This window comes from Haemaphysalis longicornis, unplaced genomic scaffold (genome assembly GCF_048455015.1).
Source record: "Haemaphysalis longicornis isolate Haplotype H1 unplaced genomic scaffold, Haemaphysalis longicornis Haplotype H1 scaffold_8, whole genome shotgun sequence".
In the NCBI taxonomy this organism is placed as follows: domain Eukaryota; kingdom Metazoa; phylum Arthropoda; class Arachnida; order Ixodida; family Ixodidae; genus Haemaphysalis; species Haemaphysalis longicornis.
In genome coordinates this window covers 149,292,634-149,305,475 of record NW_027526445.1, presented here as the reverse complement: position 1 = coordinate 149,305,475, position 12,842 = coordinate 149,292,634, and the positions used below count along the sequence as shown (strand labels likewise).

The 12,842-nt window shown below is 46.7% G+C and overlaps 1 protein-coding gene across 1 annotated transcript; it reads right to left on the bottom strand.

Annotated features, from left to right (window-relative positions):
* Positions 1 to 311: 311 nt before the first annotated feature.
* On the bottom strand, positions 312 to 9,237 carry LOC144148519 (tetraspanin-33-like). Its single transcript, XM_077680043.1, has 6 exons — positions 9,091 to 9,237; positions 8,128 to 8,385; positions 4,321 to 4,404; positions 2,383 to 2,607; positions 1,331 to 1,605; positions 312 to 470 (listed from the first exon to the last, which is right to left on the bottom strand). The coding sequence occupies exons 1-6, from the start codon at positions 9,235 to 9,237 to the stop codon at positions 458 to 460; spliced, it is 1,002 nt and encodes a 333-aa protein (XP_077536169.1). The 3' UTR covers positions 312 to 457.
* Between the last annotated feature and the right edge of the window lie 3,605 nt (positions 9,238 to 12,842).

Here is a 12,842-nt window from a genome sequence, read left to right as displayed (position 1 = left end):
CCAAAGAGAACTAGCCATGTGTGTGTCTTCTTCTCTGCGTTTCGTTAGGTCGCGCTGTTTCGCACGTTTTTAAAGCGTGAAAGAAGTAAACATCGTAAATTATTTTAAAGCATCTCATCAAATCCTCCAGAAATAAAAAATTGGAGCTACTCTCTATCTTTCAAGAAACTTCTACATGAAGTCAATGGCGAAAGAAGTTGAAGAGTCGGGGAATGCACAGCTTGCCTAGCTGAATACAGTTTAATAACTAAAGAAGCTACATCGCCACCATATTCCTTCATTAATACTACACAATTTGTTATGCATGCACAATTATACTATGAAATGAATCATTTATAGAGCTAATAAAAACAGTTCTTGGGCAGGTTAGGGCCGAACGAGCCGGATCGGTGGTGGGCTCGCAGTCACGGCATCATAGGTATCTCCATGACGGTGACCCGAGCAACTGCGGACAGTATCACCGCCTTGCCCTGCAAATGCACGCAATCCATATGTGGCAGAACACAGCAAACACTAGGCACAGCAAACGGTAGGACCAAATGTTCATGCATGATGAATAACCATTGCTTGCCGCTCCATACTGATAAGCTAAAGACAATATTGTACCATGACTCTTTTACCCGCCACCACATAACATATGTTACGATACTTTCCCGCATGACTTGCGGTATGGAAATGGTGCGTGAGAAATCAGAATTTTCATAGGGCCACTGTATAAGCAGTGCATTGATTCGCGGTTACGGACGGCCACATGCTCACCTTGACAGCTGATATTTTCAGGACCGGCTCACAGGAGGAGCAGTGCGCCGCATATTTGCGAAGCTTCACATTTGAAGCCTTACTGGCAGGTTTCGTAATGTAACAGGGGCAAATAAATGACCATACGCTTCAAGGATTCCGAAGAGGTTGAGCATCTCTATTCTTGGCGTCCCTAAAGCTTCCAGACAGGAATTTCTTCTACATTGCAGAAGCAACGCTGTATCAACTTAGATTCTAATTTTCGAGATTTCACAATCCTAAGCTACACTAGGGCTATGAGTCGCACTGTTTCTGTAGAGTTCCGGATTCATTCTTACTTCCTGAGGATCTGTAAATTACGCCGAAATATCGTCACGTGGAAGTTGTATCTTTTCGTCTCAATCTTTAAAGCGAACGGCCGCGTTCGGTAGCGGAACCTGTGTCCTAAAGCTATGCAACACAATTGCCTGATACTGTTAATCCCGTGCGTTTGTAGGATAAAGACTAGTGCCTCTGATAGAGCATTGTTTGTATAGATAGGGATGTTCCTGCTCAGTGAACGATAAGAACCACGCCCCCCTACGAAGCTGACCTTTTCTGGGGCTGCCGTTGTAGTTGGCGGCCCCGAGCAGCAGCCATTTCTCTCATGGCGCTTTGGCGCGCCAGTGACTTGCTTTGGCCGCGGGCCAGGTTTCGGTAGTACTTGTCGTACACCGCCGTGAGCGAGATGATTTCGGTCAGGACGTTCTGAGCCATCATCCGGAACAGGGCAAGAACGGCGAATGCGATGATCCCCGCGACTACCATGACGATTACGTTGGAGCGCACGTAGGCCACAGCTGCGTCAACGCAGTTCCGGGTGTAAATCTGGCACACGGTAAAGGAAAAAAACATTGTGCTGTAGTCAATCCGCTAAACTTCAGCTTTCAAAAGAAAAAACAATTACCTGATGTGTATAACCATGTGACATACCTTTCACCATGAAACATAGAAAGGGTTGCCAAAAACAAGCAGTGTTTAACATCGTCAAGTTGTTAAATAAACCGGGTAAAATTTTGAATAGAAGAAAAACATTTCATGCGCCCGATAAGAGATTATTATTTTTCTTGTTGGCAGCATTGCAAGAGCGGCTGCGGAACTGCATAAAGACCGGAAATATATATCACATTGATCGTAATGTTTTATGGGCCGTGGAGGAAGAATGCCACTTTCTTCAATTTGTAAAGAACGAGCTTTTAGTAAGCATATTTTTAACCAAAAAGATGCGTACAAAACCCCGGTATTATTGGCCAGGCTTCAAAACAGTTTTCAGGGTGTCAACTGCACGTTAGCACTCCAGTGATAAGATCAAATAATAACAGAGGCCCCTCAAATATTACCCAATGCACATTCTTGGAAATGGCTTAGATCAGGAGCCGCCTATCGCACAAAAAACTTTTTGTTACATCGTAAAGGAATCACTGGAAAGCGTCTGCGTATTCGCAGCAGCTCTTTTCCTTAACATCTAGATTGCTTCTGTGAGTTTTGCGATAAAGCTGGTATCATAGTTGTCGAGACAAAGCAGTTTTTTGAATAAACAACTGTTGTATTTTGTCTTGATGCCTGCGTTAAGTTTTCAGAGCGAAAGAGGCTCCACTGACCAACCTTGTGCCACGCCTGCTGTTCCGTCATTCGCAGAACCCCGCGACCGCAGAACTGCCGCTTGAGGCGAGTCTCGGTGTTTGTGATGGAATCCTCAGGCGGTTTGCAGCAGGACGGAGGCACGGAACAGCGCTCACTGCTCGGATTCGACTGGGAGCAGTTGAAGTAGATGTTGCTGTTCCAGTCCCGGTACTTGCCCTCGGTGACACCGCAGCACTGGAACGACGTCTGCGACATGCAGCAGCACCGGTTACAGTCTTGTCGTCAATACGTAACTAGTTCCGTTTTATAGTATAGCAAGTCCATAAACTAGGAATGGAGGCATTATTTTTTTAAAGGACAACCCTGACGTGCTCTGTAGGGCGAAACCTCTGCGTTGTGGCGAGCGGATGGCCCCGAAAATTTTTGTGGGCGTGCCAATACTGACTTTGGAATGAAAGGACGCCTAGAGGAAAAATAAAACACCAGAACGCAAAACATTCGCGAGCGTTTATTGGCTTCACGTGCACGTGCGGCACATGGCTTTTTGGCCAGCCAGGGATTGCCGCAAAGCTGCCTCGGTGTTGGCTGTCCTGAGAGGAGAAACAAAATACAACCCGAGCCCCTAGTTCTTTTGGGAAGCCATTATGCACCCGCCTTGTGGACACGGTGATAGAATAAGTGTATCCGAGAAATTTTCATTCCAGCCACTAGAAACTGCGTTGGCGGTAAATAGCGGTAATCTCATTGCGTATATTGCATGGATTTACTTTATTGCGTTGTGACTAGGGAATGTCCAAAGAGCTCGGCAGTTTCTCTCGAAATTAAAAATACCTTTTACCAAATATTAGTGAAATCACAAAAAAGACTTGCCAATAAGACAAGGGAATGCTTAGCTGTCAATCTTGACCGGTGTGTTATATAAAACACCTTATACATTTGTACAATGTGAAAAATGTATATTGTAGATAGAAGGGGAGGATCCACATATGGGTCCATACATTAGGTTATTTTTTCATACATAGAAGACACACTAACTCATGAAATATTACCTGGCACCTTAGTCGGCCAGCCCTGGCACTGAGCGCGGTTTTTCGTTGAGCAAGATATGCGAACGTAAAATAAGGGACCTTGCAGTACAAATAAACGGCTGCGCACTACGCCTACTATTAGCTACACGTGCTTCTTCGATAACATTTGCGGCCGTTTCAATTCTCTCACAGGCCACGAAGTCTGTTTTAAAGTTACGGATAGTCTTGCGATTTCACATGCTTTTGCGCTGGAACGATCACATGCTTTGGCGCTGGAATGCTTTTATGCTGGAACGAAGCTGAAATCCAAGAAGTGACCCAATGGCCCAAAGAAACAATCGGCGGCGTACGAGCCTGCTTCGCTGCAAATTCTGTTGAAAGAAGACAGTCTCCTACCGACCCAGCAACTATCAACACCTCCGGCTTCCCCATTCCATACATCCATTTCTTCAATGCTCTCTCGCAGCTTCGATGGTTAAGAGAATGCCGATTTTACTAAATGAAATAATTTTCCCGCATCTGTACAGTGGTGAATAACCACAGAATATTTCGTTCTTTTCGTAAGGCTGCGTTTTTTTTATTTGCTATCGTAAGGGCCAATCAAACTTGCACCGCTATTAAAACAACGTTTATCTATTTTTTATACACTTGAGTCTTATTTTGTGCGGCATGAATCGTAGAAAAAACAACGCCAATCGTTTCAGAAGTTTGGGAACGTCTTGCGTACTTTACCTTCGTGTTGAAAGATTGCTTCAACTTTAGTCAGACAGTTAAATCGAGGTACGCACTTATGGAGCACAATTTTTGCGTTAATGTAACACAAAGACGACTACCGTGTTTAATCAATGGTGAAAGACTGGGCACAAAACAAGCTGTGCACAGACCCAATGACAATGCACCGAAAGCGGCACCTCGATGGAAAGCTCCTCACCTGCCCTAAATCGACGAGGCGTGCGAAGTCCAGGTTGTCGCGGTAACTCACTATGAGGTCGATGCTGAACAGGCTTTGGGCACTCTGCGGAACAGGTAGACAGTCACCTTTAATATGTTCAAGTCTCGAGACGTCCTCTAATACAGTGTGGCAGATCTTTCCGTTTTTGGTTGTCCAGCCATACGCGAGTGTTCGTACAAAATTTTCCGAAATTTTCTTTCGTTAGATTGAGTTACTTCAAGAAGGGAGAGAAGGTGTTGCCCTCTCATTTTACTTGTGTGTTTTTTTTCTTTGAGGAATATTTTAAACTAGAAATTCCAATTATAGATCGCTAATGATTATCGGTAATGTAATTTGGATCTCCCGCGAGCCAAAGGAAAAAGTGTACTGATCGTCAGGCAAGATTGTTCTCGTTCCCTGATTGGTGGAGACATGACGGTGGAAGACCGTCCCTAGAACCGCCATCGACTTCGATGCCTTGTTTTTCAGTTCACAAACATCTTCATTATTCTTGGCACAACAAATATTAATCCCCCGTGGGTCCAAAAGTAGTTTTTATGATTTAATGATTGCGTTAGTTATTTTTTCATAGATGGCTTTAATCTGTAGTTTTCTTTGGCTCCCGTTTCCCGAATTCTCGGCTTTAAAAGTGGGTTTCGAGCAAATTTCCACGCGACAGTAATAATTTGTGACATAATAGAGCGAAGCTCTTTGAGGACCCTTGTAATTACAAAAGTCACCTCTTTGGGTCGATGAGGATGTCGAAAGCGTCCAGTCTCTCTAAACCTACATGCGCCATGGAATGATTTTGTCGTGTCGTCCTCAAAACACGAGCACTAAATAGCATTATCAATATTTACAATAACACCTATGTGAAGCGCGCAATTACGAAGGCCGTTTGGGATCTGAGTTAACGGCGTGTTAGCAGAAACTGGAAAGAGATTAAGGTGACTAAGGAGGGCACTCGGATACCGACAGGAACCAGCAGTGTGAAGAGTACGGTAGAGGCCTGCGTGCTCCTGCTAAGGGGACATAATCAGATCATGATGCGAATGACGCAGACGAGAGCGGTGCCGATACCGAAATGCTACAGCTGAAGGAGGCAAAATGATATATAGAAGGATGGATCAGGTTTTGATTTTTGCCCCGATTTTGCGTTTTCTTTACAATCTTGCAGTAGCGTGCTATAAAATGCGACGATATTGAGTTTGCATGTTTTCTCACATCGTACTATTTGTACGCTCCAAGAAGCCTCCAACGTCAACTTCCCTACTGAATGCGGGCAAAGATCGGTAGTGGTAAGGAAGTAAGCATTGAAGTGGGCACGGCGAGGCTGCACCTGGCAAGATGTTCACTACAACTGCCATTTTATTGCTACCGGCCCTCTTGCTGCCGTTCGCCGGAGTTATTCCATCACCAGGTCCAGACGTATACTCAGCTGGACAAGCTTCAAGATGCATCGACCCAGTTTCTGCACCAACATGCTCCGTTTCCTATGCGGTTCCTGCGGCTTAGCTGGTACGCATGAAAAGCCTGACGTCATCACCATGGACAACTATAAAACCAACACTGCTCGACGGATCAGCTAGGGGGCACGGCAAGGCTGCACTGGGCAAGATGTTCACCGCACCCCCCATTTTATTGCTGCAGGTGAGTTGTATTTATTCGTACGGATCTGGTGACAGATGTCTTCTTGTTGTGCCGTGCCCATGGAGGCTGACGTTCATTCTAAGTGATTGTTGTCATGCATGTAAACTGTTGTTGTGTGGAGACATTCAAGAAAATCCAGGACCTACAGTTGAAGAGAAGTTGCATTTACTTATTCAAGGCCAACAAGCTATCCCAAATGGTTTACTAGAAGTACAAGAAAAGGTTGAGCAAACCGAACACATGGTGAAGTCTCGGGGTGGGGGGCGAAGGCGGTTAGGCCCCTTGGAGAGTAAAGCGAGGGAAATGGCTACGAGAATGAATTCCTTTCATGGTGTTTAAGAAATTGTCACGAGTTCGGAGGTGAGAATACGTTTACAAAAATCAAGTATTGCTGAGCTTTAAGATAAGAGTAGGCTTGATAGTTTGGTGGCATGGCCGAGGCATTGAGGTTAAGCGAACTAGACTTAAGACGACTGGTTATCGATAACATTTTTAAGGAAGCCTAGGAGGAACTCAAACCACAGAACAATTTCCAATAACTTGTAGCTGTTGTAAAATAATAAAAATATTATTGCAGGCTTCATTATTTCTGGATTCAGCTGAAAGAAACATTTTCTTGCAATATCAGCATGGCGTTAGGGGAAAAAATGTCTACTTTTACACAATTGGTCCCCACAGTTCGTCAGTTCTCTGCAGCTTTGGATGAGTCCAGACAAGTTGATTTGGTGTTCGTACATTTTAGTAACGCCTTGCACAAAGTGCCACTTGATGCGCTTTTGTATAAACTCGAATTCATTGGCCTACCTGGTTGTCTTTTGAACTGGATTAGAGCTTATTTATCAAACAGGAAGCAGTATGTTGATTTTAATGGTACTTTCATTCTCTTGCTGTTACAACTGGAGTACCCCAGGGGACCTATTGGGGCCACTGTTGTTCTTTGTATGTATAAATGATTTGGTGCGTGTAATTCAAAAAGCGGTCTCTGTTATGAGGTTTGCCGACGATTCTATTGTGTTTAGAGATATTCGCCCACCTGATGGCTGTGTTTGGTTGCAAGAATCCCTAGTACAAATACAGAGGTGGTGTTAGGAGTGTGGAATGATGTTGAATGTCGGAAAATGCGCCTTTTTAAGAATAACACGTAAAAACGTTTTTTTCTTTCCCCGTATTTGTTGCAGAACACTGCACAAGCAGCCGTTTCAGAGTATAACTACATCGGCCTCGCTTTAAATTCTACTTTAAATTGGTCATCCCATATATCATGTATTTGTTCCGCTGCATTTAGTAATTGCATTTTTGAAGCGTAAACTAAGATATGCTGCAAGTCACGTCAAACTTCTACCTTACAATACTTTTGTTACAGCCGAACTGGAATATGCCTTGATCATATGGGATCCGCACTATAAATAATGATATATACATGCTAAAGCACGTCCAAAAAATTAGTAGGTTATTTTTGGCAAATATGGTCGTCACGATTCTCCTTCGAAGCTCGTGTCTGACAATAGCGTTCTATCTCTTGAATCTTGAAGACGTTTGGCCCGTTAGTTTGGCCCCTTAAGCACAAGAAGGAGGTTGCACACGCATGCTCAATCCCCTCAGCTTATTTTCGCCAAAACAAACCATCTCATTCTCATTCTGTGAGATTGAGATGGGAGAAAACGAAGATTGAGAAAACAAACTTGTTTCAATCAGTAAACATGGGAATCACTAAACTCACATGCCGAATTGTTTCGGTATCCGCGCTTGTGTCCCGCGGTGGTGTAGCCCCGACCCAGCACAAAAACATGCCTACGTTCTGCTCTCTCAACCTTCGAGTGATGCCCATCGCCGTTTTCTTCCTGTCGACGCACGTCCGGGCTACAGCAGTGGCGCCCTCCGCTCTAGCCCGGCTGCAGCCGACGCTCCTGTGTTCGGGACTCCGTCCGTGCGAATTTTACGTAACGGCAGGCAGAATCTCTGGTTTTCACTCTTTTAGAGCCACGTGTGTGAATTCAAGTGACGATGCATGAGTAATGGTTGTGGGTGTCATATACAGGTTTGAATTCCAACTTCCTTCACAGCGTGGATTGGAGTCAATTTTTTACAGTTCGTTCCCTATTTCTTCTTGTACGTCACACCAAAGTGTGCGATTTTGCACGGCCGAGCACCACTCACGCTTTTGCTCAGGTACGTGAGGCCGACGCAGCCAGCCATGAAGAGGAGGTCGACGATGAGCAGCACGCCGATGCCCCGAAGGTAGCAGCGAAGCATGCACAGGTTCTCGCGCAGCGATCCAATGAACCCCACGAAGCTGATGACGAGCAGAATTAGTGAGACGATCAGGATCGAGATGTCCAAGTTCACCACGAAGCTCATGAGCAGCGACCGGTCGCGGAAGGAAATCTCGTCGCGCCGATCCACGATCGACGCTCCCTGCGGGAGAGGGCCAATAATGCGTGGCCGTTGTCTAATATAAACAATTGCCAACGGTCCATACCAGATTTTATAAGTTTATCGCTCCGCAATATTTTTTGTGGCTATGGAATAAAAAGAGACGCTCGTCTCTCAGCCCGAGATGAGCGGGAAATATTTCTACAATTTTGGTACTTAGAATATGTAACAAAAAAGATTTAGAAAGAGGCATCGATACTTCTGCGAACCTTTGTTGTGGCCGAAGTACGATAGCATGCTCGCAAAGGCCGGATGTCAAGGTAATCGAGTGCGCTATGAATTTTCCCCGAAGCCAAATGTGTGCAAAAATTTTCGACAAAAGGCTGCAATTTTCTGTGTCATGGTAAATAGATTTCGGTTGTCTTTTCTGTAATTTCTCAGTTACACGATGGATGTTCGTTGCCTACCAATCCCTTCCTTTACAGCGGGAAAGTACAAACCACGAAAACAAGACCCTCAGCATTGCCCGAAACTGGCACTGCGTGAAAAGATGTGGTCTCAGATCGTTTACTCCAACAAGCTACATGTAGTCGCAAAGGCTTGTAGCACGCCCACGGGCGTGGAGACATCATATTACCCCTACTTTATGGTTCGTTCTCTACTTGGACGCTTTACCTCATTTCGCTTAACGTGACTGGCAGCAATGTGTTAGGGTGGGCAAATCTTCGTGAATGGTTTGTCACTCACGCAGTACACGGCGACGGCGCAGCAAAAGGTGAAGATAACCAGGTTGATGAACACCAGCGGCACCCTTTGCAGTGGGCTGACGTCGATAATGAGCGTCGATTCATCTGCTCTGCGCGAAGAAAGCTGCCTTAGCAGGCGTTGTTGCATCCTTACACCAAACGTCTCCCGCCTTCTCACGACGACTGGGAAATGATACGAAGCCTGCAGCAATGCAGGGGGTCGTAGCGCTTATTCCGAACGATGATGATAGTTAGGACAGTGACGCCGCTGTGCTCAGTCAGTATGGCCAGTGCTTAAAATTGGGGATTGGCCAGGTTAGGAACGGAAACCGTCAAGTAGCGATGTCATGCCTTCCAATGCTTATGACTACCAAGAAGATGCCTGTATAAATCCTGAAACACGTTGCCAGAAACGACGGAACACGCCAGGACTTCCGGAATTTGTACTGTCCGTCGAAAAGATCCTGTCAGCGAAAAGCACACTTATATATAATTAAACGCCGCATCCAAGACCCAGATTATTTATTTGCGGTCGTTTAACAGATCCGTAGCCGAACAGGCTGCTTTTCCGTCTGGAGGGAGAGTTTTCGTTCATAGGTCCTTAGTACAGGCCCACAGTTTACAAAATGCGAATCTAAAACTAACCAAATATTTGAATAAATATTCACCAGTAGAATTATTAAAAGGTAAGTAATCCGGCACAGCAGATGATATGAGAACAGATGAACCTTCACAATTTCTCTGAGTAATTTCGTTGAGTAGTATGAACTGCTGGGTTACTCTTCGTGATCATACTACGATGTGAGTGTGCAGCCGCATTTGCAACTTCTTGCGAGCTGGAATTGCGCGTTTCGTTCTGCCTTAAACCAGTAGCCACTCGGCCACCAATGTAAGCTTTACCCCTGAGAGCCCTACATCTTTGAGAAGGAGAAAGCAGTTTGTGTTAAACACCATCAGTCATGTGCCAGCAGGGACTCGCCCGCTGCGAAGAGAAGGGGAGCGGAAAACCACAATCCTTCAGCGTTCATTTCATACAGGAAAAACGGCTGCCTGGGGACATGAAGCATACGAATACAGAGACCCCATTTCAACACATGAAACCTGCGACGGGTACAGGTAGGGAGATTTGGCTTCGTTGAAGGCCGAAGCTACCGAAACTGCTCAGCCACAACGCCCGTATCCTAACACCGCCGCTAACAGTTTGGAGTTCTTATTCCAGTGACATTGTGGCGGTCAACCCACACCTACCGCCCTTCCCACCGCGGGCAATGCTCGGGACATTTCATCACGGAACCTTTTCAAGATAAATCAGCGAAAGAAATATCTACTGCAAGGCCGCTGCAGGCACCGATTGCGGCCCCAACCAACGGGCGAGCTCCAGTGGCCCACGTGTACGCAGCCCATCCAACGAAGCCAAAAGTAGTGCATTGTCAAACTGCCATCGATGTTCACCTCATAAAACCCCGCTCCAGTACAGGCCACTGCCGCAAGTAAAAGTGCTTCACCAATTGGGGCTTCAAAAGCGATTGCACAATCGATGCACCCTTCGGCGCCGCTTCTGGAGTGCACCGCCGCAAAGAAGCAAAAGCGGTCCACATCAAACAGCCTGAACCACCACCATTGCCACAGATCGAAAAATAATAGCTGCTGAAGGATTCGAAGGACGACCTCGAAGCACCCGAAACTGAGGTTGAAGAAACCCCAGAAATCGCTTCTTTCGTAAGAAAAAAAAAAACATTTCTCAATCGGGTCGCGCTTGCATCCACCCCTAGGAAACTTTGGGTCGAGCGCATGTGAGCTCATAGCGGCAATGCCAATGACTCCAACGGCTCCACGGGAGAGGCGAGTCTCGTTTCATGCTGAAAACATTGACCTCGTGAAGAAAAACCAAATGAAGGCTTTATGGGTGACCTCACTGCAGCCAGAAAGGCTGAATACCCCATGACAGCGCATCCGGCACCACCACAATCAATCCCTAAAAGAGGCACAGTGGCAGACATAAAGTCATATGCGCAGGAGAAATGTTCGATCCCTTCCAGCAGCCCTTGCGGTCTGGTGGGCAGGGTTGTGGCCCCGTGGCTGGCTCGTCAGGTCCCACCAGACCGTCTTCAAGATTCAATAAGCTCAACGTATCGAAGCTCACCAGGAAATGTGGCACATCTGCCACTCCAAGCAGTGGCCAAGCACCCCCTCTCAATGGAAAACAAGAAGAGCCCTTTGCGTTCCCCAGATTCGCGTGTCAAGGCGCGTGGCTGCTGCTGATTTAGCGGAACTGTCCTGCTCGGCATTTACATTTTCAGCTCCAAAGGGACAGGCCAGACACTTATGTGCCTTCAAATCAGAGCCCTATCTGGCGAGACATAAATGCAACTGATTTCATCCCAGGTTCTAATCTCGTCAATGGAAGGGGAAGTGGGATCCGGCTTAGACGAATCTATTACGATCGCTACCGTACGCATTAGCTGGACAGTATTGAAAGTGAAGACGGGGAGCGAACTGATCAGCGGAAAATTGCAGCCGACACCATCATTATTAAGAATGAACCGGACGACTATTGGCTGCGAGGGCTACCACTGGAGAGGCCCGCGCCGGCGTCGTTTTGACGTTATTTGTAGAATCCGCGTTCCTACCTCGCTGCGTAGTTGGATTGCTGCGCGTGACATTTTATTTAGGACACGCTTTATAAGTGCATTTCCGTGCTAATTTTCGGCGTTTGAAGTTAGTTATCAGAGCGTGAAGCGTAGTTTGACCTCATGGGGACTTTATAACCGTGGCAGGCTGCCCGCAAACGACTTGAGCGGGGTGGTGTACGTGGATGTATGCGACTGCACCCGCAGTGTAAGCGTAAGTGGCGGCTCGTTTCCCCGATCAACATTTAGCTCGGCTACGACGATCACCGAGCTCAATTTCTAGACTTCGGTTCTCGTTCTCAAGAAATAAGTAAAACATTAAATCATGAAGCGTTTTCTGCTCGCAGAAACGCTCCGCACACACGTCCGCCGTGCCTGCCCGCCGGCGGCTCTAACCGACGTAGGTCGCGACAGCAACACCTTCTTGCCGCTTCTTAAAATCACACCGATCGCGGGAAAGAGAGTTCCACATTCGCGAAAGTGGATGTTAATGTGGTAAAAACTGTGCTACGTTGTGTCAGTAGCTGTGATTTTCGAAGCGATGCTAAAATAGCCGCCGCGATCTATGCCGACCGGCCGCGGAGGCGCCGGGCCCGCCCGTTCGCGCACGGTGCGGTAAGCGGTCGAAGGGTGGCGATACCTGCGCGCAAAAATCGGCCGAGGCACTGGCAGGTATCTTGATAATAGATCGCTTAAATGGCAGTCACGGCGGATACAAACTTCTACATACGAGAAAAGGGGTGACAGTGTATTGAGAAGTTGTGTTAGGGACTGTCATTCGCGATTATAACAATAGCGGCGATGAAATATCTGCCGCAACGCTAAGCCGAAAGTTCCCAACATCTAACTGCGCGCATCCGAAGCCGGCGACGAACTTGCCGTTGGAAAAGCCCCGCTTCTAAACCTCGCCGTGCACAAGCGTGTTGCTTTGGGCTCCTCGAACTTCTTGGAGGCCTCCAACGCTTGGGTCCCCTATTCTTAAACTCCCCATTACCTCACGACGTGTTTCGCCTCGTACGCAACCCCGCCTTTTATGAGCAGCCGTGAGTTCTCGAACTTGACGCTAGAGAAAGGCTCAGGCTCATTGTAAACAGACGAAAGCCCGTGTTGCAGAGGTCTTCAT